The 26490-nt window shown below is 45.9% G+C and overlaps 1 protein-coding gene across 3 annotated transcripts in view; it reads right to left on the bottom strand.

Moving 5' to 3' along the window:
- Positions 1-26490, bottom strand: part of CDK14 (cyclin dependent kinase 14) — a 505408-nt gene that overhangs the window by 299260 nt on the left and 179658 nt on the right. For all 3 annotated transcript variants that reach the window (XM_083189415.1, XM_083189416.1, XM_083189417.1), the window contains one exon: positions 943-1005. In XM_083189415.1, the coding sequence (XP_083045541.1) occupies positions 943-1005 (63 nt within the window). The remainder of the gene's footprint in view (positions 1-942; positions 1006-26490) is intronic.

Here is a 26490-nt window from a genome sequence, read left to right as displayed (position 1 = left end):
CCATCTCACATAGTAAAAAATGTGAAATGGGCCAATATGACCCATTTCACATTATATATGGCCCCGTCGTCACCCCACTATTGACGTGAACCCGAAGCGTGGCGAGTGCAGCGAGCCCGCGAGGGGCGGCGGTGCGCGTCCTCCGACCTTTTCATTCCCCTACTATCCACGTCGGCGTGGAGTTGAGAATATATAGTGTGGCGAGCGCAGCGAGCCACCGAGCCCGAAGCGTGGCGAGCCCCGCGAGGGGACGCGTATACCTGTGAAGTTATACGCGTGCGCTCGCCACGCTTCAGGCTCGGTGGCTCGCTGCACTCGCCACACTATATATTCTCAACTCCACGCCGACGTGAATAGTAGGGGAATGAAATGGTCAGAGGATGCGCACCGCCGCCCCTCGCGGGCTTGCTGCGCTCGCCACGCTTCGGGTTCACGTCAATCGTGGGGTGGGGTTTATGCTGTAAAATTGGGGGTCTAGGGAATATTTTACATTGAATCCAATGTAAAATCGGGTCCCAGGGACCCTATTCACATTTGATTCAATAAAAAAAAATCGGGTCGGTCGCATCGCATGCGACCAAATCGCATGCGATGCTATCGACGCAATTTTTCCGACACGACCACCCCGATGGAAATCGGTGTGGCCGTGCTAGGAAACAAGTACCTCATTATTATTATTATTATTATTATTATTATGACTGCTAACATTTATTCTGGTCTTAAAAAGAGTCAGTTTCAGCATTTTTCTCGCTGCTTCAGAACAGTATCTTAGAACAGGAGACACAGGGCTAAAATGCTCAGGGCTATGCTTTGTGGGGATTGGCTGCGAAGACTGTGCGGTACATTAGAACCTATTCATACAGTAAATGCACCAAACCCTCAGTGTGCACCATTTACACCTACAACATAGAGATATTAAATGAGTCTCTGTGGGCATCCTACCTTCACATTGTCCGGATGCAGCCCCCCGGGGTACTTGTCCATGTACTGACACAGGTCTGTATGCTGGAAAACAGAAACAAAATGAATCAGTCTCTCAGAAAGTCAGATGGGAATTTACTGGCGGAGGAGGACAAAAAGTACTAATATATTATAAAAACAGACAATTGGATACATACAGTAACTAAAGACAGGTTAGCAATTAGCACTGACAAGTTTAAACAAATATAATACAATCTTTACCACAGGCGATACTCTCGGGACTACACTGAAGAGAAGATTTACTCAATACAGGCTCATTTTCACTACATTTCTATTAAGTGCCAACCTTACGGGAGAAACGCACAACGACTGAATCAATGGGGCTGATGTTTGTATGTAACGCAAAATAGGAAAGTAACTTACTGTATGTCTGGGGCAATTTTGTTGTCCAGGGCCCCCACAGACTTTAATCCAGCCCTGATTCGCATGAATAGGGCCCTAAGGCAGAACAGCACCTCACTGGGCCCCGCAGATCCATATCGGTAGGATCCCCTTAGTCCTAATCTAACCTCCCTCCAGGCCCCCTGTTCTACTCTCAAAAGAACAGAATAAAGATGTGTTGACAGTGTTTGCAGAGACAAATGTTCCCATGTGGGTGCAATGAGAGCCTCAATGCACGGTTTTACTCTATGCCGGCCCACACACCAGCGGCACCCAAATAGATCAACTACGAACCAAAAACCAAGTTGATATATACACAACAAATGCATCAGTCATGTTCTGTATTACAGGAAGGAGGAGCGCAATTGTACTCAGCTTACAAATAACAATGACTTTATACTGGTAAATCTCATATCTACAGACGTTTCAGTCTCCAGAGTCATTATTGAAATTGAAGCATTATACTAAAGAATACAAGGATTTCACAAGCCTTTCACGGTGTTCCAGGAAAGTCAGGTGAACGCAGATGTGCTTACAAAAATTTGTATTCATGGAAATTCAATGAAATCCGGCGTTCCACAGCATTCAACGCAGTAATAGTGTTGCATAAATAACGTCTTATTTTCTGGTATTGACGATGACCCGATCATTGTACTTGCGGCACTTGAATTTAGATTTATTTTTCCCTAATACAGGCTTAGAAAAACATCCAGTACTTGTTTCCTAGCACGGAGCCACCGATTTTAATTGTATGAAATCGTGTCGCAAAAATCGGGTCAATCGCATGCAACCAAATCATGGTGATGCATGCGATGCGATCGACCCGAGTTTTACATTGGAACCAATGTTAAATGGTCCCTGAGACCCGATTTTACATTGGCCCCTTAACGTTAAATGCCCCCCAGACCCCATTTTTCATTGTATGCCCCCCCATTGTTAACGCCACGACACGATCAACATCAACCCGAAGCGTGGCGAGCGCTGCGAGCCCGCAAGGGGCAGCGGCATGCGTCCTCCAACCTTTTCATACCCCCATTACTTCAGACGTATTACGCGTCCGCTCGCCACACTTCGGGCTCGGTGGCTCCCCACACTATATAAAGTCAATTCCACGCCGACGTGGATAGTGGGGGTATGAAAAGGTCGGAGGACGCGTACCGCCGCCCCTTCGGGTTGACGGTGATCGTGGCGTGGCGTTAACAATGGGGGGCATTTGACATAATTCACCATCAGGGTGGGTTTACAATTAAAAACCGGGTCTGGGGGGCATTTAACATTGGTTCCAATGTAAAAATCGGGTCAGTCGCGTCGCATGCCATTATAATGGCATGCGATGCGACCGATTTTCAAAGTGCGTTAAAAACGGGTCGGTCGGGTCCCATCGCATACCTTAAGTTAAGGTATGCGATGGGACCCGACGGGCGCCGTGCTAGGAAACAAGTACCAAACATCCAGTCCCCGAGGTTGAACAACAGGTACCAGCATGGTCTTGCATGCAATTAAGGTGGGTATTCAATCACGGCTGATATACTTAACACGTGAAAATGTTGTCCGCTTCCAACATGAATAGGCTGAATTTACATTCGACTTATTCAATCGGGTCCGTTCTGACTGTCGGAATTGATTCCAACAGTAGGAGACCGTGGATCGCCAAAAACGGCCGACGATAGTTGAAAATGGAAATCCAGCCTCCATTATCTTTAAACAGAGTCAAATAGCCTTTATACATAGCCTTTAGGGTCAACTCAAGAGTTTTTCTGCATTTTTCCTACTTCTAGTAATAGTCCACACATTCCAATGGAGTTGTAGAAATTCCTCTGAAATGAATGGGCCATTGACAAGAAGATCACCACTGTAATCGGTATAAAAAAAAAAATCCCCAATTAAGTGTCGCAGCATGTCGACCATAAGCTAGTGTCGACATTGACAGTGTCAACCTAAGGTATGTCAACCATTAGTGGTCGACCTAGTCATTGTCGATACCAAAAGTTCCCAAAGTCAGTCCTCAGGATCCCACACGGTGCATGTTTTCCAGGTCTCCTCACAGAGGGCCTTATTTTGGTTCATTCTTTCTGACAAAATCCTTCTTAGATGGACAAAACCATGTGCACTGCAGGGGGGGCAGATGTAACATGTGCATAGAGAATTAGATTTGGGTGAGTAATTTTGTTTCTGTGCAGGGAAAATACTGACTGCTTTATTTTTACACTGCAATATAGATCTCACTTTGAAGTAAAACCCCACCCAAATCTAACTCTCTCTGCACAAGTAACATCTGCCCCACCTGCAGTGCACATGGTTTTGCCCATCTAAGAAGGATTTTGTCAGAAAGAATGAACCAAAATAAGGCCCAGAATCACAAGTGAAATAATTAGCTCCACCTGTGGATCTTTTAAAATGTGTCAGTCAGTAAGGAGAGCACCTGTCGGGTGACCTGGAAAACGTGATCTGTGTGGGGTCCTGAGGACCGACTTTGAGAACCCCTGATCTATAGCGTAATCCTCTACAAGACCCAGAAGCACCACTGCTGCCCGCGTCTGGGTCTCCTAATTACACCGATACAACCTGATAACGACCATATTCATATAATCCAAATATTTCCGCTGTGAACCAGACCAGTAAATGAAGCCATTTTCCATCATATCCGTTTTTTTATGTATATGTATGAAACGGCTACAATTCCATTTTACTTTTTATTAGAATAGAAATTCAGGCGCTGGGGAAAATGTGAAAATGCAATGAAAGGACAAGACACGGTCCTGCAGGGAATTGGAATCATGACTAAGGCTTTCCACGGGGGAGTCATTTCCTCCGCTATATCTGGGATGAAAGTGAAGTAATCGGAGACTGTGAATGAAGCGCTTTCAGCACTTCACACGGCCAAATTACAGCTGCAGCTACAGCGACATTCCAATAACTACTGTGTGTCACAGGGCAGGAATGAGGCCCTCACTGAGCCGTGCAGTTCTGCCACACACTGGGCCAGATTCTCTAAGCTTCAAAAGTAATAAAATGGAGAGTGATAAACAGCCAGCCAATCAGCTCCTGTCTGACATTTTTCAAACAGTCTGTCACATGGCAGGTAGGAGCTGATTGGCTGGCTGTTTATCACTCTCCATTTTATCACTTTTGAAGCTTAGAGAATCTGGCCCCATATCTGATGGAAGACCGCTCCAGCAGATCACAATGTGCCAGCATTCCATTAGAGTTTATAGGTCTTGCCTTACCAAGTTATGCACAACTTCTGTTCCTTATACAGGTGGAGTATCCCTTATTTATAACCCTCGGGACCAAATGCATTTTGGAATATTTTTTATATTTCATTGATGTATATTCAGTGTGTGTTTGCGTGTGTGCATTTAGGTAAAAAAAAAGTTGTACTTTTCTTGGTTTGTGTGTGCGTTTATTTGTACATTGGTTTTGCAGTGGGACCACAAGTCCCAGCATGCCCATAAAAGCCCCGCATGCTGGGACTTGTGGTTCTCCAAGTCTCAACATGCGGGGGAGGCTTGCTGGGATTTGTAGTTTCAATGCATAACCCAATGTAATTTTAATATTCTGTTTTTTACCACAAAGTTAACAGCCCGAGATCCACCGCCCCATGGTTGCTTGGAACAGCCCCGGTTTCAGCCCAGGAAGGGCTAAGCCTGGGGGGGGGGGGAGCTTTGTTAAGGGGTCCCAACACCATTGGTTGTATGGGTATTTGGTTCCTCTTGGATTGACCATGCCTAGTCAACAAAAGCTTAAGGTCAACATAGCCTAATAAGATTGATAGCTTAATAAGATCAACATGAATTTTTCTAAAAAAAAAAAAAATTAAATGTGGTTTTTCATACTTTACTATCCAAGTGGGCAAGAGTTAGAATATTCTTAGGTGTTGACTTAGACATTGTCTATTATCTTTAGCAGTGGTCACCAACCCGTCGCTCGTGAGCGACTGGTAGCTCTCATGAGCAATCCCTGTGGCTCAACCACTGTTCTACGCCCGCTGCTGTTGCCGTCTATCCTGGATTCCTCCGCTTCTATTTTCTCCGCTGCCTTCCCCACAGACCCGCACTCCTTGCTTCAGGGAAGACAGATACTAGAGGTCACATTTGACCTCTAGTGTCTGACAGAAGCACAGCGCTAAGCGCTCCCAGCTCTTCCAGGTAGCACTGTAGTGCTCCCTGTCACACTCTAGAAGTCAAATTACTTCTAACGTCTGTCTACTTCGAGGCAGAGGAGTGTGGGTGAAGACGACGGAGGTGGGCAAGCAGTGACCCCTTTGCAACAAGCATTAAACCCTTACAATAAGCAGATAATTTACAATGTTTTAAAAGCCTTACTGTGTACAGCATAATGTGTAAGGCATTGTGGTGTGTGGCAAAATGCATTCCTCCCAACTGTCTTGATGGTCATGCGAGGATTAGACACTGTGCATGCATCTAATCCATGGGTCCTCAAACTGTGGCCCTCCAGATGTTGTGAAACTACAAATCCCAGCATGCCTTGCCACAGTTTAACACTCCCTTACAGCAAAACTGTGGCAAGGCATGCTGGGATTTGTAGTTTCACAATATCTGGAGGGCCGCAGTTTGAGGACCCATGATCTAATCAGACAGGCAGACAGAGGGGCTGGGGGCATATCCAGCAACAAAAACTCTGCCTCAAAATTCGCATGCGTGCCTGCAGCATGCATTGCTTTCTCCACCTGCAATGTTGGGAGGCATACAGTAGGTGCCGATTCTGTGGGTGCTCAAGGGCCCGAGCACCCACAGAAATTGATGAGCACCCATGGACCCAAGTCCTGCTGCTGGGCCGCTGTATTAACTTGCTAATTTGCGGCTGTAGCACCCGCATCGCTGGACCCGCCTCCCTGGGAACAGTATGCTAGGATGGCAGGAAGAGTGTATTCCATCCAGGTGGATGTGAGGCACGCCAGCCTGTGCATGCTCTGTGCGTGCTGTGCACATAGCGCACACTGACTGAGTAGCTCAGCAGCGTCCCTTCCGCCCATGTCCCACCGCACTCCCCCTCCCTCATTGCCGGCACAGGTACTGTGGGGGCATTTATGTACCTGCACTGTGGGGGCATTTATGAATTTGGTACTGTGGGGGCATTTACTGTATGTATTTGGCACTGTGGGGACATTAATGTACTTGGCACTGCTACCATAATTTGAATATTGGAGACAACTGTACTGTGTAATATAAATTGATATTATTTTGTGGCCATGCCCCTTCCCCATGAAGCCACGCCTCTATATTTTTGGCTTGAGCACCCACCAGCAAAATCATAAATCGGCACCTATGTTGGGAGGTATGCATTAGGTGTGAGGGGCATTAGAGTGTGCATCATAGGCATTGTGGTGTGTGGCATCATGTGTCAGAGGAATCACGGTGTGTGGCACCATCTTTGGTTTTCTGTTATTTTGAAAGTGCAAATGACGGAAATAAAATCAAACTTTTTTTTGGCATGATATAAGAATGTCTAATCTGTAACTTGATGCCTTTTGGAGATTTTTCCATCTTTCCTTGGCTTCTTTTTGCACATTAAAATTTTTTTTTTTGCCTGGGGTGCCCAAACTTTCCATCCCCACTGTGTGTGTGTGTGTGTGTGTGTGTGTGTGTGTGTGTGTGTGTGTGTGTGTGTGTGTGTGTGTGTGTGTGTATATATATATATATATATATATATATATATACACAAACACAGGGGGCCCAGCACTCACTACAACAAACTAACTCACCTTAACATTCAAATAATCAATAAATAAATAATGGGGTTTTAGTTCATGAATTGATCAATGCATTTAAGCTTGCAGCCCATCGCCAAGGGACCCCATTTCACTGCAAGTCCTACACTAAACAACTGGTTTTCTTGGGAACCTGGCACCTGCTTACACATCATAGCTAAAATGAACACATGTTCATTTTAGCTATGATGTGTAAGCAGGTGCCAGGTTCCCAAGAAAACCAGTTGTTTAGTGTAGGACTTGCAGTGAAATGGGGTCCCTTGGCGATGGGCTGCAAGCTTAAATGCATTGATCAATTCATGAACTAAAACCCCATTATTTATTTATTGATTATTTGAATGTTAAGGTGAGTTAGTTTGTTGTAGTGAGTGCTGGGCCCCCTGTGTTTGTATTTACTAGAGTGTGTGGTCACAGGCCACCGCACCCCACCCTGGGATGTGGGTGCTGTTTGCACCCCATTCCTAGGAATGGCGAGTGTGTTGGTACTTCTGTATCTATATATTTGGGTTGATTTTTAATTAACCTCTGTTACTGTGATCATAGCTTTCTCATGCACCCTTGATAAGCTCATTTACCTGAAACCTGTGACAGCTGCCCCTTTAATTCTAATTCAGGTGCTGTGTTTGGGATTGTCTCACCTTATAAAAGCCATGTTACTTGGCAGTTGAGCATTAACCCAGGAAAAAAAACACATGTTCATTTTAGCTATGATGTGTAAGCAGGTGCCAGGTTCCCAAGAAAACCAGTTGTTTAGTGTAGGACTTGCAGTGAAATGGGGTCCCTTGGCGATGGGCTGCAAGCTTAAATGCATTGATCAATTCATGAACTAAAACCCCATTATTTATTTATTGATTATTTGAATGTTAAGGTGAGTTAGTTTGTTGTAGTGAGTGCTGGGCCCCCTGTGTTTGTATTTACTAGAGTGTGTGGTCACAGGCCACCGCACCCCACCCTGGGATGTGGGTGCTGTTTGCACCCCATTCCTAGGAATGGCGAGTGTGTTGGTACTTCTGTATCTATATATATATATATATATATATATATATATATATATATATATATATATATAGGAAGTACTATAAATGCTCAAACTGATTTTAATAAGTGGGTAATATAGAAAATTGAAATTGGGCTCTGAAAACAAAGGCAAAATACTCTTTGACATAAGTTAATTGAGCGATAATTTTGCCTTCGAAAAAATTCTTGGGCACGCGTAACACGTAAATAATTAGAACATTCACTTGATAATACGATTAATTTGTCAAGGCTGCACACATCTTATTGATGACAGGCACCTTCCTAAAGGATGACGGAAAGCATGTCATTTAAAAATGCCATTAAAACAGGATTTGTACCCTTCGCCCTTGCAGCCTGGAGCAAGGATTGTATCAAGCGAAATTGGTGGCCCCTCTGACAGAACATGGCTCACATTAGAACATATTCTAATTAACCAGCTGAGGTGGCGCAAAAAACTTACCGGACCCAAACAGACTGGAACAGACGAGGCAAAATAATTTATAGGGTTCAACGAAAGTGCATCCTGGCGCTGCATACAAAATACCAAAACATTGGCCCGAAATTTAGATGTTACCCAGCTTTCGGCACAAATGAATACAATTACTTTAGCGTAAGTAAATATCCAATGTCCTGGATAGACCGTAGTTATACAATGTGCTCAAATGTTTTATTACAGACAGGAAATGATTCTGTTACAAGACCGCCGTTATAAGGTGGGAGAAAATCGGAGACTTCATTAAAATGTAATCTCTGTAAGCACGGGGTAAGGCTAGCGTTCCTCAGCTGGCTGCACAGGAGCTAGTTTATGATGAGAGATTTAATGGTTCATTTAAAAGTTAACTCAACATGCAGATTAAAAGTCTGTGTAGTGCTCGCTCATATAATCATAGAATTATTCGGTCCTCTGTTTCAGAGATGTACGGTGCCGCCAACAGCTCACTATGGGCCTGACCTGAGTTGGACTCAGCGATTATAAGCAGCTTAGGCGTGTGCTGGGGTGTGGTACAGGGTTCCGACAGTCAGGATCCCAACAGTCATTAGCCCGACGTCGGGATCCCGACTGGCCAGACAGCTTGGCAAGCGCAACAAAGCCCCTTGTGGGCTTGCTGCGCTCGCCGCGCTGCGGGCACGGTGGCTCGTTACGCTCGCCACCTATTCTATTCTCCCTCTATAAGATCCCACGAGGGAGAATAGCCTGTGGCTGTCGGGAACCCGTGCGTCTGTATTTTAACAGTCAGGATACCAACGTCGGGTAAATGACTGTCGGGACCCCGTCCGGCACCCGTGTGCTGTCCCTTGTCTACGCACTTTGACAGAGAATACAAAAACAGAGTGTGGCCACTTCTGTCTATGCACGTAATGGGCGTTTCTTGGTGGCAACCGGACTGTTACATTGCGGATACACAGAACAGTCATCTTGTGGGCGCATCGAGGTAGAGGCATTGGCATCGAGGTAGAAGCATTGGCATCGAGGTAGAGGCATTGGCGCATAAACTTTTCATTTTAGGTATATTTATGAAGAAAGAAGCCCAAGTCAGACAGATCGTCACACAGCATGGCGAAGGTGTTTGCGCAGACGGCGAAGGCTGCAGACAGTTATACAGTGGGACTGATTCAGAATCGCTCGTACGGGTCCAAATTCGGCCCTGTTTTGGATGGTTGCAGGTCTGTGCATGTGCCTCCAGTCAGAGGGGGCAGGCAGGGGAGCCGCAACATGGGAACGCTCAGTATTTTATGGGTGTCCCCATGATAACGCTGGGCGCTGCTCCTGGCGTGCGGCTGATGTCACATGACATCAGTGCCCACCCCCGTTTTCGTCATTCGGCGGCGGATAAAAAAAGTCAGCCAAGTTTAGAAACAGCGCCGGATGAAATTCTCCATTTTTGAAAAAATATTTTGCAGATGGTTTGGTAATTCCAGGCGGACTTCATTTGGGGGCAGTTAAGGGGGCGCACATCTCCTCCTACACCCGTTTTTTCTTGTTATTTGCGAGTATACGCAGCCTAGCTCGCAGGTCTGAATCAGGCACAGTGTGCGTGAATCTGTGTGTATACGCTCAGTAAATCTACTAGCCGCTTTGCACCCGACCATTGTCTTTGTAGGGCAGTTATGGAGAACCTTGCCACTAAAGCTGTTGCTAAACTACACATCCCAGCATGCACTGAAACAGTTTTGCTATTTGACCACACTAAAGCTGTCGCAGGGCATGCTGGGATGTGTAGTTCAACAACAGCTTGAGTGCCCAGCTTCATCACTGTTATAGGGGGATATATACGGATGATGGGAGGTGAGAATGCTGGCGCTCAGAATACCTGACTTTCCCCCTAGCCACTCTGCACCCTTACCCTCCACGCTATTGCCTAATCCTAACCGTGCCACCTTAACCCACCCTACCTCAGCGCATCCCGCTGTAGGTAAAAGCAACTACTCTCTTAAGGATGGAGTCTCTTCCAGTGGTGGGATCCGGCTGCAACCGGTTGGCCGGGCCGTGGCCGTCCCGTGTGAATAGACACAATAGTGTCCATTATTAACTACTGTGTGCGGCACGGGTTTTCGCCGTGCGGGCTTTCGCCACCCGGCAGGAGCCGGAGCGTGTGAAATAGCCCTATGACTGTCAGAATATATTCCGCCCGTTGGAAGAACAGACCCTACATTGAATAGGAATGTCATTCATTCAGTTACGGTATATTGTAAAGATGGGATACGGTTGGTCGACCTAAAGATGGTTGACAGTCATTAGGTCGAAATGACTAGGTCGACATACTGGAAGGTTGACAGGGGTCTACAGTAGGTCGACATGGCACAAGGTCGACAGTAGCATTATGTCGACATGGTCTATGTCGACAATCAAAGGTCGACATGGGGTTTTTCCCTGTTTTTTTGAGCCGACATGCAGTATTTCATGCCCTACCATCCACTAGGACGTGGTGGGAGAATAAAAGTGTGCCGAGCGTAGCGAGCCACCGTGCACGAAGCATGGTGAGCGCAAAAAGCCATGCGAGGGGACGCGCTGCACTTAAAACTGTGTCTATGTCGACTGTCGACATTCGGGTCAAAAAACAGTGAAAAACCCCATGTTGACCTTTTGACTGTCAACCTAGACCATGTCGACCTATTATTTATTATTATTTTATTTATAAGGTGCCACAAGTGTTTCGCAGCGCTGTACAAAGGAACCATACAGGGAGACAAAACTTGGCATAACATTGAATAAATAACAAAAATAGAGTACAAATAAAGAGCGCCACAGTTCAATTCACATTACAGCTTAAATATAAGTGGTGAGGACTCAATCAACATACAACTAGAGGCTTGAGGCCAATGATGGAGAGGAGTATGCAGACCAAGATGGTCACTGAGTGTTTAAGTATAGGAGAGCTGTGAGTGAAATGTAAAGAGAAGATAACAGGAGGGGAGACAGACAGATTACAAGAGGTGCAAGCAAGTGGGTGGTGGCTAGATAGCAGGATGTAAACAGGCAAGGGGTCGGAGAACCAGTTGGTTTATGCAGTGGAAGGGTACGCTTTGATGAATAGGTGAGTTTTCAGTGACCGTTTGAAGCTTTGCAAGGTCGGGGAGAGTCTAATGGAGCGAGGGAGTGCGTTCCACTGAAGTAGTGCAGCACGGGCAAAGTCCTGTACTCTAGCATGGGAAGCAGTGATCAGGGTGGAGGAGAGACGACAGTCGTCAGCTGACCGTAGAGGGCGGGAGGGTGTATGAATGGAGATTAGGTTAGAGATACAGTATATGGAGCAATGGAATTAGAGATGGCCCTGTATGTGAGTGTGAGGTGTTTGAAGAGGAATCTGTAAGGGAATGGGAGCCAGTGCAGATTTTGTTGATGGGGAGTGGCAGAATGAGAGCGGCGGGAGAGGAAGATAAGCCTGGCTGCCGAGTTGAGGACAGATTGGAGAGGAGCCAGTTGGGATCGAGCGAGGCTGGTGAGGAGAGTATTACAGTAGTCAAGCCGTGAGATGACCAGTGAGTGGATGATCAGCTTAGTTGCACTCTGAGACAGAAAGGGCCTGATGCGAGCAATGTTGCGTAACTGGAACCGGCAATAATGGGGCTTGGATGTGGGGTGCGAAGGAGAAGTCAAGAGTGACACCCAGGCAGCGGAGTTGAGGGACGGGGGAGATTAGGGTGTTGTTAACAGTGATAGAGATATTAGTAGGGGGCTTAGCTCTGGGTGGGGGACCTAATGCTTCTGTCGACCTAATGACCTGTCGACCTTGTGCCATTTATTTATTTTATTATTTATTAACAGTTTCTTATATAGCGCAGCATATTCCGTTGCGCTTTACAAAGGAGACAGTGATACAACAGAGTATTTACAGAGAGTCAAAAGGTAGGAGGGCCCTGCTCGCAAGCTTACAATCTATGGGGAAATAGGTATTGATACATAAGTATACATACTGTATTCTTTATTGCATTGATTCCACCAGAATGCAAGGTTCTGGGACTGGTTCTGGAATTTGATAAGCTTGCCTGTCGAACTTCCAGTATGTCGACCTAGTGGTGTCGATCTAATGACTGTCGACCATCTTTAGGTCGACCATACATTCCAAACGATGAAACTTACATTTAAATCGAACAATTTATGTTCTGTAATACATGTAAGTATTCGAGTCACTAAGCCTAAAACAAAGGTCATCTTGTATAATATATCCAATACTACTTACAAGTTCTATACTGTGTGCTATAGCATAAATCTGTGCTTCAGAAACATACAGTATCTGACATTGCTTCCATGTGTGCTGTATAACAGAAGGTCAGTGGATGGATGGGAGCAGGAGATGGCAGGATCATGGGCAAGGAGAGAGCCTAACAGAATCCTGACTGATTGTGCACTGAATCCGCTCCGAGGCATTGACCTCAATCTCACTGCAAGAACAGAGGCTGCTTCCACAATAGTTGCTTCAGACAGCTGATAAGTATCTAAGAGCTAATCTCATCCAGGAGGCACAGCTAACCCAGCTTCATAGCTCCTACAGACGGCAGCCAAGGTGGTCCGTGGGGGCCGTAAAACCATAATAACAATAAGGCCCAGAGAGTGAAACCAGAATTATTACTACTATAAGCACTGGATGGTCCTCTGACCCACCACTCTATGGAATCCTATTTTATTCTTTTAGGATAATTGTCCTACCTTAATACACATTTAGGGCCTCCTGCTGAGTATATTTTGTGATCTTATCTATAATGCCTATCATTGGTCAACATTTTGGGGGCATGCATTGCGCTCCCCAAACAGCTGGGCACAACTCGTGTTCCCCTCCTTGACACTGCGACATCGGGACTGTGCAATTCAGCGTGACCGCTGTAATTGAGACAGTGGTTATGGTATACTGAATCGGCCATGTTTGGTCAGCAGCCCACAGATGCTAAATTACTGTCCCGGCGCCTGTACACTGCAAATGACAGGCACTGGGAACGGGAAGCGGTCATTTATTAGAATGAACTTAGGTCTACAGTCATTAGGTCGACCCCACTAGGTCGACTGGCAGGAAGGTCGACCTGACTTAATGTCGACATGACTTAAGGTCGAATTTGCATAAAGGTCGACATGAGGAAGGTCGACTGGTCATAAGGTCGACATGGGTTTTTCACTGTTTTTTTGAGCCGACATGTGCCGACATTTCATGCCCTACCATCCACTAGGGCGTGGAGGGAGAATAAAATAGTGTGCCGAGCGCAGCGAGGCACCGTGCCCGAAGCATGGCGAGCGATGCGAGGGCCCGATTCTCATTGCCAACTGTGTCCATGTCGACTGTGTCGACATTCGGATAAAAAAAAACAGTGAAAAACCCAGGTCGACCTTATGACCAGTCGACCTTCCTCATGTCGACCTTTATGCAAATTCGACCTTAAGTCATGTCAACCTTGGCCCATGTCGACCTTAAGTCAGGTCGACCTTCCTGCCAGTCGACCTAGTTGGGTCGACCTAATGACTGTAGACCGAAGTTCATTCTGACAGATGTACCGATTCCCTGGGAACGGTGAAAGTGCAGTAACGGCATCTGAACTGCTCATGCGCATACCCCTGATACATACCCACCACTGTACTTTGTCAGGTACAGCACCATTTTTTATGGCCTGTATCTTTTTTGGGTCTGCAACTGTACATTGTAAGTGTAGGAAAGGGAGCATGACCACGCCCCCTTTACCCATGACCACGCCCCCTTTACGGATTTGTACCGGTTTCTGCTCTTCAGATGTTGGAGGGTATGCAGATAATATGGGCTGCAGTGAAGCCAGAGTAATGTCACAGGTTGTATCTGGCTTCACTTAGACAGAGCAGTGGCGGATTTTACCTGGGCAGGGGGCGGGGTTGCAGTCCTGCAGCCCATAGGTAAAAACTGTCACTGGATGTTACCCATAGCACCCAATCAAATTCTACTTAATGGACAATGGAAAGCAAGTCGGTGGTTATAAAATGTACGCTGTGTGTTTAACGATAACAATTTTTTTCTACTTCTACATCATATGGGTGACTGACAAAACACCTATATTGTTAGGACCATAGCTGCACAGCCTGGTCTTGTACTTGTATTTAAGAGATTATTTTTTTGCTTTTACATACATTTGTAAAAATAACTATTATATATATATTAATAAAACATAATTAACTTTTATAATTTACACTTTTTTTCTTTATTTTAATATTTCACTGACTTAACTTTAATAGTTTGTGCACTATGGATGACAAAACCTATTTCTTCTTTTGTATAATACAAATTGCCTCCTAATAAGGTCCCAGCCACTTCCCTGGTTTCCATTATGACATCACAGAACATTTCATATTGAGGCTGTGGCTGATTGTGATGTCATCGGCTGCATCAGGATCATCAGGAACCATTTGAAAGGAAGTTGTCAGTGGAATCAGACCTGTATTGAAGATGCTGTGTTTACAGATGTTCTTTTTGCTAATATTAGTGATTACTGGGGGCAATGGAGCCCCAATTCGGGCAGCTGAAGATCGTTTGGCCCAAGATGATGGAACGAACATCTATTATGAGGAGAATAATCCAACTTCAGACTATAAAGAAGAAACTCCTCCAAAAGAAGCAGCTGAAGAAAGTGACCTGAGCGATGAGCTAAATCAAAATCTGAATCTGAAGAACACCTATTATTTGATGATCACCGGCATAACAGTTGTCATTTTCGGTATAGCGTTCGCTGCAATAGCACTGGGCATCATTTGTTACAGACGATATTGCCATAAGACTGCTGCTGATGAAGCTTCACAGGACCTTGATAGTGAAGCTGGACTCCCTGAAGAACTTGAACCTGCAGATAACTAACCTGGCAGGAGAGATGTGCCAGTCACAGGAATGCTCTCACCTTTCCTTGGCACTGGATCATCGTCTGAACTAAAACAACAGCTCCGGCTTGGGAACCAAAAAGAGACCCAAATACAGGCTTAGGAACCTGAGACAAAGAAACCCACATACAGGCTTGGGAACCTGAGACAAAGAGACCCACATACAGGCTTGGGAACCTGAGACAAAGAGACCCACATACAGGCTTGGGAACCTGAGACAAAGAGACCCACATACAGGCTTGGGAACCTGAGACAAAGAGACCCACATACAGGCTTGGGAACCGAAGACAAAGAAACCCACATACAGGCTTAGGAACCGAAGACAAAGAGACCCACATACAGGCTTGGGAACCTGAGACAAAGAGACCCACATACAGGCTTGGGAACCTAAGACAAAGAGACCCACATACAGGCTTGGGAACCTAAGACAAAGAAACCCACATACAGGCTTAGGAACCTGAGACAAAGAGACCCACATACAGGCTTGGGAACCGAAGACAAAGAGACCCACATACAGGCTTGGGAACCGAAGACAAAGAGACCCACATACAGGCTTGGGAACCTAAGACAAAGAGACCCACATACAGGCTTGGGAACCGAAGACAAAGAGACCCACATACAGGCTTGGGAACCGTAGACAAAGAGACCCACATACAGGCTTGGGAACCTGAGACAAAAGAAACCCATCCCATCCCACTCCCCCTCCCCTCCCCCCCCCCCCACCCGTGGCTGTTATTGCATGGCTATCGGGCGTGGCCCCTTGGCGATGGGGTTACCAGTTCTTTAAGAATTGGTAGTGGCACAGCCACCATGGACCAACGCAATATTCATTTTGTTGTTATTAAGTTAGAACCATGTAAATGTGTGGTCAGACTTACTGTGTGACTGTACTGACAACTTTCAGCTTCATTTGCAAAACATAAATTATTCTAAAGTATACCAAAAGTTGTGCAAAGATTAGGGCCATCTGTCCTCCCTCTCTCTCTGCCCAGCATCTTCCCCCCTCTCCCTGCCCAACATCTGCCCTTCCTCTATCTGCCCAGCATCTGCCCATGATATGTTCTTCCTCTCCCTGTCCAGCATCTGTCCTCTCCCTCTCTCTGCCCAGCATCAGTCCTCTTCTCTCTTCATTGGCCAGCATCTTGCTGCCACCCCCTCTCTACCCAGAATTTGGTTGCTTTCCAATTTATCTGCCTAGATCTGGCTGTCCCACCTTTCTCTGCCGAGTATCTGTCCCCCCTCCTTTTCTCCCTGTGCCCCATCTATCATATCTATACATCCTTATTCAACCATTTCCAGCAACACCCTCATAACTCATTGTTCCTCTTTCCCATTCTCCCACCTCCCCATACTTATTTCTCTTCTGCTATCTTGGGTGAAATGTAATAGGATGAGAGATTCAGAAAGTGAGAGATTTGGTAAGAAATCTCCAGTTTTTTAAAGCAGCAATCATTTACACTGCAAAACCAGTTTGATTTAGCAGTGTAAATGATTGCCACTTTAAAAAAACTGGAGATTTCTTACCAAATCTCTCACTTTCTGAATCTCTCATCCTATTAAATCTCACCCTTTATGTGTAATGGGCACTACTAAAGGCTATATGTGTATAAGTGGCACTACTGAGGGTGTTATATATGTGGCACCACTGTGGGTGTAATGTTTAAAGCGCATTACAACTGTGGGCGTTATTTGTTTAACTGCACTACTGTGGGTGTTATGTTCAAGGGGCACAACTTGTGTGGGCATTATGTGTATAAGGGGCACTAATGTGCGCTTTGTATACAAGGGACACTGCTATGTGGTGTAATGTTAATCATGTGTGTTGTAAAGTGAATAATATTGTGCTACTATATGGTTTAATTGAATTGGTGGTAACATTGGGGTTTATTCTAGTTCATTCTTTCTGACAAAATCCATCTTATATGGACAAAACCATGTGCACTGCAGGGGGGCAGATGTAACATGTGCAGAGAGAAATAGATTTGGGTGAGTTATTTTGTTTCTGTGAAGGGAAAATACTGACTGCATGATTTTACAGTTCAATATAGATCTCACAAAACCCCAACCAAATCTAATTCTCTCTGCACAAGTTACATCTGCCCCACCCGCAGTGCACATGGTTTTGTCCATCTAAGAAGGATTTTGTCAGAAAGAATGGACTAGAATAACCCCCCATTGTGTGGCCATGCCCGGCACCATCAAAAAATTTGATGTCATCGATGTAGGGAAACCATCTGGTCCTCCCACATCGATGGCAAAAGTATTCAACATCGCCCATAAACCATCGATGATTTTAAATCATTGATAGTCGATGGGCATCCCTAGAACTGGAGGAGGGTTGGGGACAGTATGCAGCTCCCGGCAGTGGGTGAGCGTCTCCTCCTACTGGGAGGGAGTGAGCGTGCATGAGAGCAGGAGGCTGTATAATAGTGGTATGTGGGCAAGACATCGATAAAGGTTGTGGCGCTGGTGCAGAGGACCGTGGGGACACTTCTAGCAATGGGGCGGCACCTGCTTGTGGCGGTACAGGATCCCCCATTCTCATGGGGGTACATGAAATGTGGGAGCGGGGTCCCGCTGGGGGGGGGGGGGAGATGCCGGAAGGGGGTCGGGGGGGGGGGTCTGCAAATTGCAGGAGAGGAGGTCGCAGGTTCCGGGGGGGGGGGGGGGGGAACACTGGTCTTTTCCCTATGGGGGGCGGGTTTGTGTATCCCGCTGGGCGGGAACGTTATACACATAGAACACTGGTCTTTTCCCTAGGGGGGCGGGTTGGTGTATCTTGCTGGGCGGGAACGTCATACACACAGGTGATGAGTGACAGATCTGGCTAAATATATAAGAGATTGTATCTCTCCTGTGCCCCACAATTTCCGATGGCAGCCCTGCCTGCAGTCTCCCTAGCTGTGCTGACAGTCCCACCCTCCTCAGCCCTGGCGCCATGACTGACAGCATCTATCAATTCCTCCTGCATGCAGACTATAGGTCTGCTGAGGAGCTGGTGATACAGGAGGGCTGGGTTTGCCTCTCCCGCCGAAGCAATCCCAGCCCTCCTGAAGTCCTGTGTAAATCTAAAAGCAGACGACAGGGAGACTAATCATATTTACACAGCTTCCAAGTGTATGGTGGGTCAGGTCGTGTCAAGAGCTTCACCCCCTCTGTGTCCTGGTATAATAAAGCCAGTTCATGGGTAAGCGCTTCAGTTACCACAGCCTGTTTAGTATCGGTAGTCAGTGTGCTGCCAGAATATATCTATATATCTCACATTATTTTGCCCTTTAAAATTAAAATGTGCCTTCCTGACTGAAAAATGTGCCTAACGATTGAAAAATGTGCCCTCCCCGTGGTCAGCACCCTGCCCAGCACCCTGTCTAGAATGAACACTAATGCCTACAGTAGACAGCAACAGGTGAATGTTCTCAGAGACCACTGGATCATCGCCTGATGCCCTGGGGGTGCTTTGCCTGGATTCGGATTACACTGTGCTTCTCCCCAGCCTGCTTGGGCAGACAGTGTGTACCCAGATTTACATCTAGGAGCCCTGCTGAACAAGAACGTGATGGCTATGTGGTGTTCATCCAATATACTATCATGGAATGCTACGCTCTATAGAATCCATTGTGGGAATAAAAATAACTTCCACTATCTGTATATTGTATATGTATATTTATTAACAGTATTTATGACACTAATTATTTCAGGGTTTAACCTATTATTATTTTTATTATTAAAGTCATTAATAAAATGCTTTATTTATATGGCCCCTCAAGGGTTTCACAGCACCTAACAACATACATAAACATACAGCGTACATAAGAATATGATCAAAATAAGGAAGCGGCAACTTACAGTCTAAGAGAGTGCAGGGCAGGTGAATGCCAGGCCAGCTTTACATTAGGCAGACAGCTAAGGTGCCGGGGGCATGAGTCTGCCTATCACATAATAAAGCATTTAAATGGGAGAGGGGTAGGAAAAGGGGATCAGGGAGGGGATAGAACCTGAGCACAATCGACACTGGAAGGTTTTGGATAAGGTTTTATCTTTAATCAAGTTCAGAAAAGTAGTTACCACAGTGATTTTTGATCAAGCAACCAATTAATTGGTGTATGGTGACGTGGTGGTGCTTCCTTTATCAGGAAGTCATGCTTGTACTTAATGAGGTGGCGGCAGTGGAACTTCGAAGCCGCCGCCTCCACACTTTCACTTAAGGAGCTGTAGATTGGGTATTGGTAGAAGTATGAGGTGGGGAGGGGGCAGTAGGGTGAAGGGCAGTGTTCCCTCTAAGCTGTGCGCACGTGCAAGCGCACACACCTTGACGAGCGTGCACACAGACATTACAACTGAGCGCACAAAGCAGCAGTGGTCCCTTTTTGCAGTTGTGGACTCAATTAATGTGTGTTACACCCATTAACTACATTGTGTGCTGTATTTGAATGTTTAAATGTTTAATATCATTTTGAAGTAAAGTTAACACAAATGCTGAACGTCATTTTCCAGTTATATATAAGTGACACCCAAAAATTTAAATTTCATTCCAAAGTTGCACAGCCAAAATCTTTAGCCACACACAGCCTTCGTAAGATTAGAGGGAACATTGGTGAAGGGTACTTGTGTATTATCACGGCGCCCATCGCATCGCATACCAAAAGGCATGCAATGTTATGCGATGCGATTAAAAATTGTATAAGCACCCTAATGGGTGCTTACAATGTTAAATGCACCCCCACGCCACCCCCACTATAAACGTGAACCCGAAGCGCGGTTTGCACAGCGAGCCTGCGAGGGGCGGCGGTACGCGTCCTCCGACCTTTTCATACCCCCACTATCCACGTCGGCGTGGAGTTAATCTTATAAAGTGTGGCGAGCCACTGAGTCCGAAGCGTGGCGAGCCCCGCGAGGGGACGCGGATACCTGTGAAGGTATCCGCATGCGCTCGCCACACTTTATAACATCAACTCCACGCCGACGTGGATAGTGGGGGTATGAAAAGGTCGTAGGACGCGTACCGCTGCGCTCGCCAGGCTTCGGGTTCCCGTTTATAGTGGGGGGTGGCATGGGGGTGCATTTAACATTGTAAGCACCCATTAGGGTGCTTATACGATTTTTTATCGAATAGGGGGCTAAAATCGCATTGCATCGCATGCCATCGGGTGTATGGCATGCAATGTGATAAAAACATTGCGCAATCAATATCGGGGGCGCCGTGATAATACACAAGTACCGGGTGAAGTTTTGCCTAGGGTCCGAGAAGCCTTACACCGCCTCCGGGTGCAATATGAATTTGGCCCTGGTACACAATATTAACTAGCGCAGTATCTTTTCTATTTGAAATGAGAATACCACGAACCTGCAGACGGGGATAACCAGGGTAAGTTAGTTGTGTAGATACTAACACACCAGATAATGGCGGCTTTTTTATTTTTATTTTATTCATATTAGAGCCTAATTTAGACTGTCATTTTTCGAACACATTAAAGTTGGGAGTTGATTGGCTGGAGAACCATTTCTCATACACAATGAGATTTAAAACTGTATCCGGTCGATGGGTCAACAATGTCTAGGTGGACAGTGACTAGGACGACCTGTTGTTCCTACTTTACCATACCAGTGGAAGTGGAATATAATATTTATTATTTAATTATTTATTAAAAGTTTCTTATATAGCGTACACATATTCCACAGCACTGTACAGAGTATAGTTGAACATTCACATCAGTCCCTGCCCCAGTGGAGCTTACAATCTATATTCCCTACCACATGTACACGCACACAGACTTTCTAGGGTTAATTTTGTAAGCAGCCAATTAACCTACCTGTATATTTTTTTGTGGGAGGAAACCGGAGTACCTGGAGGAAACCCATGCAAGTACGGAGAGAATATACAAACTCCGCACAGTTAGGGCCACGGTGGGGATGGAACCCATGACCTGTGTCCTGTGAGGCAGTAATTCTAACCATTACACCGTCCGTACTGCCCTAATATTAATAATAATAATAATATTGCTCTCAGCGCAGCGGGGTACTGTGTCTGAAGCATGGCCAGCACAGGGAGCCATTCAAGGGGACGCGGTACACTTATACGACATAAAAATGTGAAAACTCAAGTCAACCTTTAGCCTTTTGACTTCCTGTCAATGTCGACCTAAGAATTGGCCATTCTTAGATGTTGATCTACTCATTGTTGACCATTAGTGGTGGACCTAGACACTGCCAACCATCTATGCCATAACCTTTTATAACATGTTGCGATGATTAAACTTTGTTAACGAATCCGCACCAATATCTAGAAAAAAAATAGCTAAAACTCCGCTCCATTCACTGCTCCGGCACTAGCCCAATTCCCCCATCTTTAGTGACACTCCCGTTGATAGCTACTTACAAAGGGCATTAATTGCTTAATTTACCTAATTAATTATTGGCAATTTCAGCAATATTTTCAGATCATAATGTTCACGTCCAATAGAGCAGGACTAGAAATAGGAGATCCCGGGCAGAACATTTCCCAGTGACACACGAAAAGGTACATAACTCGACTAACAGTCATTTTTTTTAGGTCTGTGTCAACATGGACCGCCTCCCCTTGCCATGCTTCGGGCATTAATATATTCTTCCTATACGCCAATTGGGAGGTAAGAACAAGTCGGTTAAAAAAAAAAAATCATGTTGACCTGTTGCGATGTGTGAACCATTTGTCAATGTGAACCTCGACTATGTTGATCTTTATCATGTGTCAACCTATTGCCTTTTGACCGGATACCTACCGGTACTTACTTACTTGTCAGACCGTAGTAATCCTTAAGAACATGCGCACAATCACACGTCTCATACACAAGTGTTTAATAAGAGGCGGGAGCCATCAGCGCTAGAGCAAGGTCATTTTGCGACCCGTGGCATCCCAGGCCCAAGAATGCAGCACTACCCAGAGTATCCTCGGACCAATCAGGGCTTTTCACTGACAGGGTGCCAGTTGCAGACCTCCTGGTGTCCTAAACAAGCAGGACTGGGGGCCTAGGGGTGGCACCTATCACAAGGCAGCAGGCTGCCCGTGACCATGGCTGAGCGGGCCAGGCAGCAGTGAGTTACAGAAGGTTCAATCAAGAGTGGAATGCTGCCGCCCTATCAGAAGGCATGTTCCTCGGCTCCCGGGCAGCAGGAAGTGTGAGCAGCCAGCAGCGCTGTGTGTGCCACTGATGAGCTGCCTATGTAACCAGGGACAGGGGTAGTGTAATCAGGGACAGGGGTAGTGTAATCAGGGACAGGGGTAGGCGAAGGGGGCAACGCAAAACCCCTAGAAGGCATCCAGTCATCCTCACTGGAAAACAGTCCACCATGTCTGCGGCACGTCGGAGAGGCAAGTGGCGGCGCGGAGAGCGGGGCTGTGGGCATTGGCGGCAGCTCCCCCCCAGCTCTGTGTGCAGTGCAAGGGGACTGGGGGGGTTTAATATGTTATGCCTAGGGGTGGCCGGACCCCTAAATATGCCCCCGAGCAGGACCTTGCATCATGGGCCTTGGCACCGCTTCTATGCCCCCAGTTACGGGCCTGGGAGCCATTATTATTTACCAATTAAGGCTGTGAAGTGGCTAAGCCCAAACGATCATCCAACGGTGCATTTACTTATTCAGGACAAAGAACACCTGCTTCCTAGAATCAGAGCAGTAGTAATCACACGTGCCCACACAATGGTCGTCACTGGGTAATGAATGTGACCACGGAGGTGGCATGTGCATAAAAAGGGCACCTGCTGGGTAGTGATACCTCTTCATACCTTCAATATGAGAACAAATGGGCAAAAAGAAGAATTTAAAAAACAGCCAGTCTGAAAAATACGACCCCGAACTATTATCAGGAACGTCCCTAAAAATAAACGTTGCGGCAGTCCATTGTTTCGGTAAATTGCACTTATTTTTCTTTTTTTTTCTATCATTAAACAGCTACTAGAACATAAAAACCTTAACTGGTCTCTGAAAGTCACGCCACAATAGAGAAGACCATGTGGTTCTACATTCAAAGTCATAACAAATGTCACTTAGGGGTATAATAATTCTCCCTAATTGGTTGCGGCTGTCACTTGTACATCTGAAATGCATGGAAGGCCCCAGGCCTCTGGAATGAGACAGGAAGCTGATCCGTCCACATTCCCATCATGTTGAACAATATAAAGCCACTCTTGAATGAAATAAAGAGCGTGCTATTCGGCTGCTAAGAATGACATCATGCAGCCGGCACATTGTACGGACTCTCTATGGCAGCAAGGCGGTGAGCAGGCTATTCTCTGCTGGCGAGGAGAGTGGGGAAATTCCGTATGCATCACTAGTTTTACTGACTACGATAACTTTTCTTTGCACATCAATGAGCTCTTTGAAATCTGCCTGTAATAGAAAATGCTCACTTTCAGAGACACCGATCCGAAAGCACATGGTCGGATTACCAATGAGGTGTCCGGCTCTTCCCGCGCATAGTCAGACAGTCCATCATTGGACGGTTATAGATTTCTCCGAGAACTCTGCAAGGAACTTACCAAGATCCCCAACCAACTTTACCATTGTAAACTTGCGAGGTGACCTAGAATATATCTGTATCATGATTCCTTTTATGTGCAGCACTGAGCAATGTGTTGGTACATTATAATGATGTTCCAGTGGAACATTCAAGCAGGTTTATAGAAGGAAGCAAGTGACGTGGGCCCCTAGAACCATAGAATATTTAGTGAATAGAAGGGTCCAGGGGTGGGAAATTATTTAGATCTGAATTCATTTGAGTTTTATATAATTAACAATAATACATTATTTCACTAAAATAAAGAATAACTGCTTAAGCGTAATAGTCTGTTTACAGCCTTCAATCTCTTGCTCTAGTCTTTGATTTATTTTTCTAATTCCTATAGGGTCCGGATTATGATGTAGTGTTGGATCTACAGGGTGCAATCAGAGGAAGAGATCCCAAGCCCACCAACACACGGACTGTGTAATGGTTAGCATTACTGCCTCACAGCGCTGAGGTCAAGGGTTCCATTCCCACCACGGCCCTAACTGTTTGTATATTCTCCCCGTGCTTGCGTGGGTTTCCTCCGGGTACTCTGGCTTCCTCCCACAATCCAAAAAAATATACTGGTAGCATTAATTGGCTCCCAACAAATTTACCCTAGAATGTCTGTGTGTGTGGGTGTGGGTGTGTGTGTACATGTGGTATGGAATATAGATTGTAAGCTCTACTGGGGCAGGGACTGATGTCAATGTTCAAATATTCTCTGTACAGCGCTGCGGAATATGTGTGCGCTATATAAATTACTGCTAATAAATAAAGACAAGCTCATCAGGGGTAATGCACCCTATTAACCTGTGAAATTGAGCATGGTGCTACATATACCCACCCTATAAATTTGGCTATACCAGACTTTGTAGCATTACTTACTGATGGGACGTTTACGGGAAGAAATAATAATCTAATATACATTAATTTCATACATTATACATGATTAAGTTTAGTATTTATGACTACAGTGATGAGGGGACAGCGGTGGTTCTGGCCCTGCCTACCTTCTTATTCAATCGTGAAACAGGCAGCATCTAGGTTTACCACGCAAAGCCGCATTTGTCGGAGACCGAGGTTTCCCCAGCATTATAAACACAACCCTCAGTGATTAATGTCAGCTCTTTAAATGAAAATTAAACAAAACTGAATCCCTCAAAATGTAAATAAAGAATCTGTGACCCCGCTGTAAGGTGTATATCAAAAAACAAAAAACACAACTCCTGGAAAACTATAGACCGGTTTAGCTGATCTGTTATTCACGCAAGCACGAATGCTGCAGGGCGACATGAGCTCCGGCACAGAGAGAGGCCGCAGGGCGACATTAGGTGGCTGATGAAACGCTGATACGGCTGGAATGTTGGAACCATCTCTGTAATGAGTTCTGTCCTTGCTACTTTTTTCACAGAGATCCTTTATCAGAAGGTACAATACAAGCATACAAGATGAAGCTGCTTTACATGCAGAAGCCAACGCTCTGTGCTTATCCGTAGATCGACAAGCCGTCATGAACATATCAACTGGGAAACACAATTTAATTATTATTATACTATGCATTTTTGCTCTTTTGATGCTGAAGGGGGGGGGGGAACCACGATGGTATAACCCTACAAATGGCATGGTTGTAATCTATAAATACTTTTGTAGATGGCTGTAAGATTGAAGGTGCCCACACATTAGAACGATTTTATTGCCGATTGACTGATTTCCGAATGAAAAATCGTCCGCTTTTTACTGATAATCGCCCAATATCGGTAAGATGCGCGCTCCCACGGATCTTTTGCTAAATCTTCTGATGTTAAGTGCTGCATGAAAGATCAGAAGATTTAGCAATAGATCCATAGGAACGCACATGGGACCGTAAGAGAAATCTTTGGTAAAGATGTGCGCTTGCCTGAAATCTTTTGTCCAGGACGGACAAAAGATTTCAAGGCTAATTTATGCGCACGTCTTAAGATCACAGATCTTTCTAGTGTGTGGGCACCTTTAGAATGCGCTCAGCACACTATGGGGCAGATGTATGAACCAGCGTTAAGTGCAGAAATGCACTTAACGCTGGTTAACTGGGGGGATTACAATTTCCCTAATTTATTACTAGCGCACCTAATGTGCGCTAGTGACAGCCCGCCGAGATACGCTCGGCAGGGCTGTCCCCTGCAATTCCCCCAGTATTTAGCGGCCGGGGAGATGTATTAACAGCCGCCCAGGCGTTAATTCATCCCGGCCACTTCGCCAGCTCACTGCTAGTCTTGTCCTGTCCCCCACTGCGGGTACAACGCTAGCCCTGCTTCTGGCTCGGGCTGCGCTGGAGATCTCACAGTTTTAGCGAGATCTCGTGCATGCCCATTAGAGCCGGCCAGTGTGGAAGTGCACTGAGCATGCGCGGGGCGCCGGGGAGAGCCGATAGGGTGAGCCGTAATCGCTGAACATAACGGCTCTCCTTATCAGCTTGGTCGGGATCATACATCTGCCCATAACGCGTGCCCGCTTCTCCACGTTATGCTGGAGAAGCGGGACCCGTTATTTAAT

This window comes from Crinia signifera, chromosome 5 (assembly GCF_055691185.1).
Source record: "Crinia signifera chromosome 5, ASM5569118v1, whole genome shotgun sequence".
Classification (NCBI taxonomy): Eukaryota; Metazoa; Chordata; class Amphibia; order Anura; family Myobatrachidae; genus Crinia; species Crinia signifera.
Note: the sequence above shows the minus strand (reverse complement) of the source record. Positions and strands in the feature narration are given on the sequence as shown.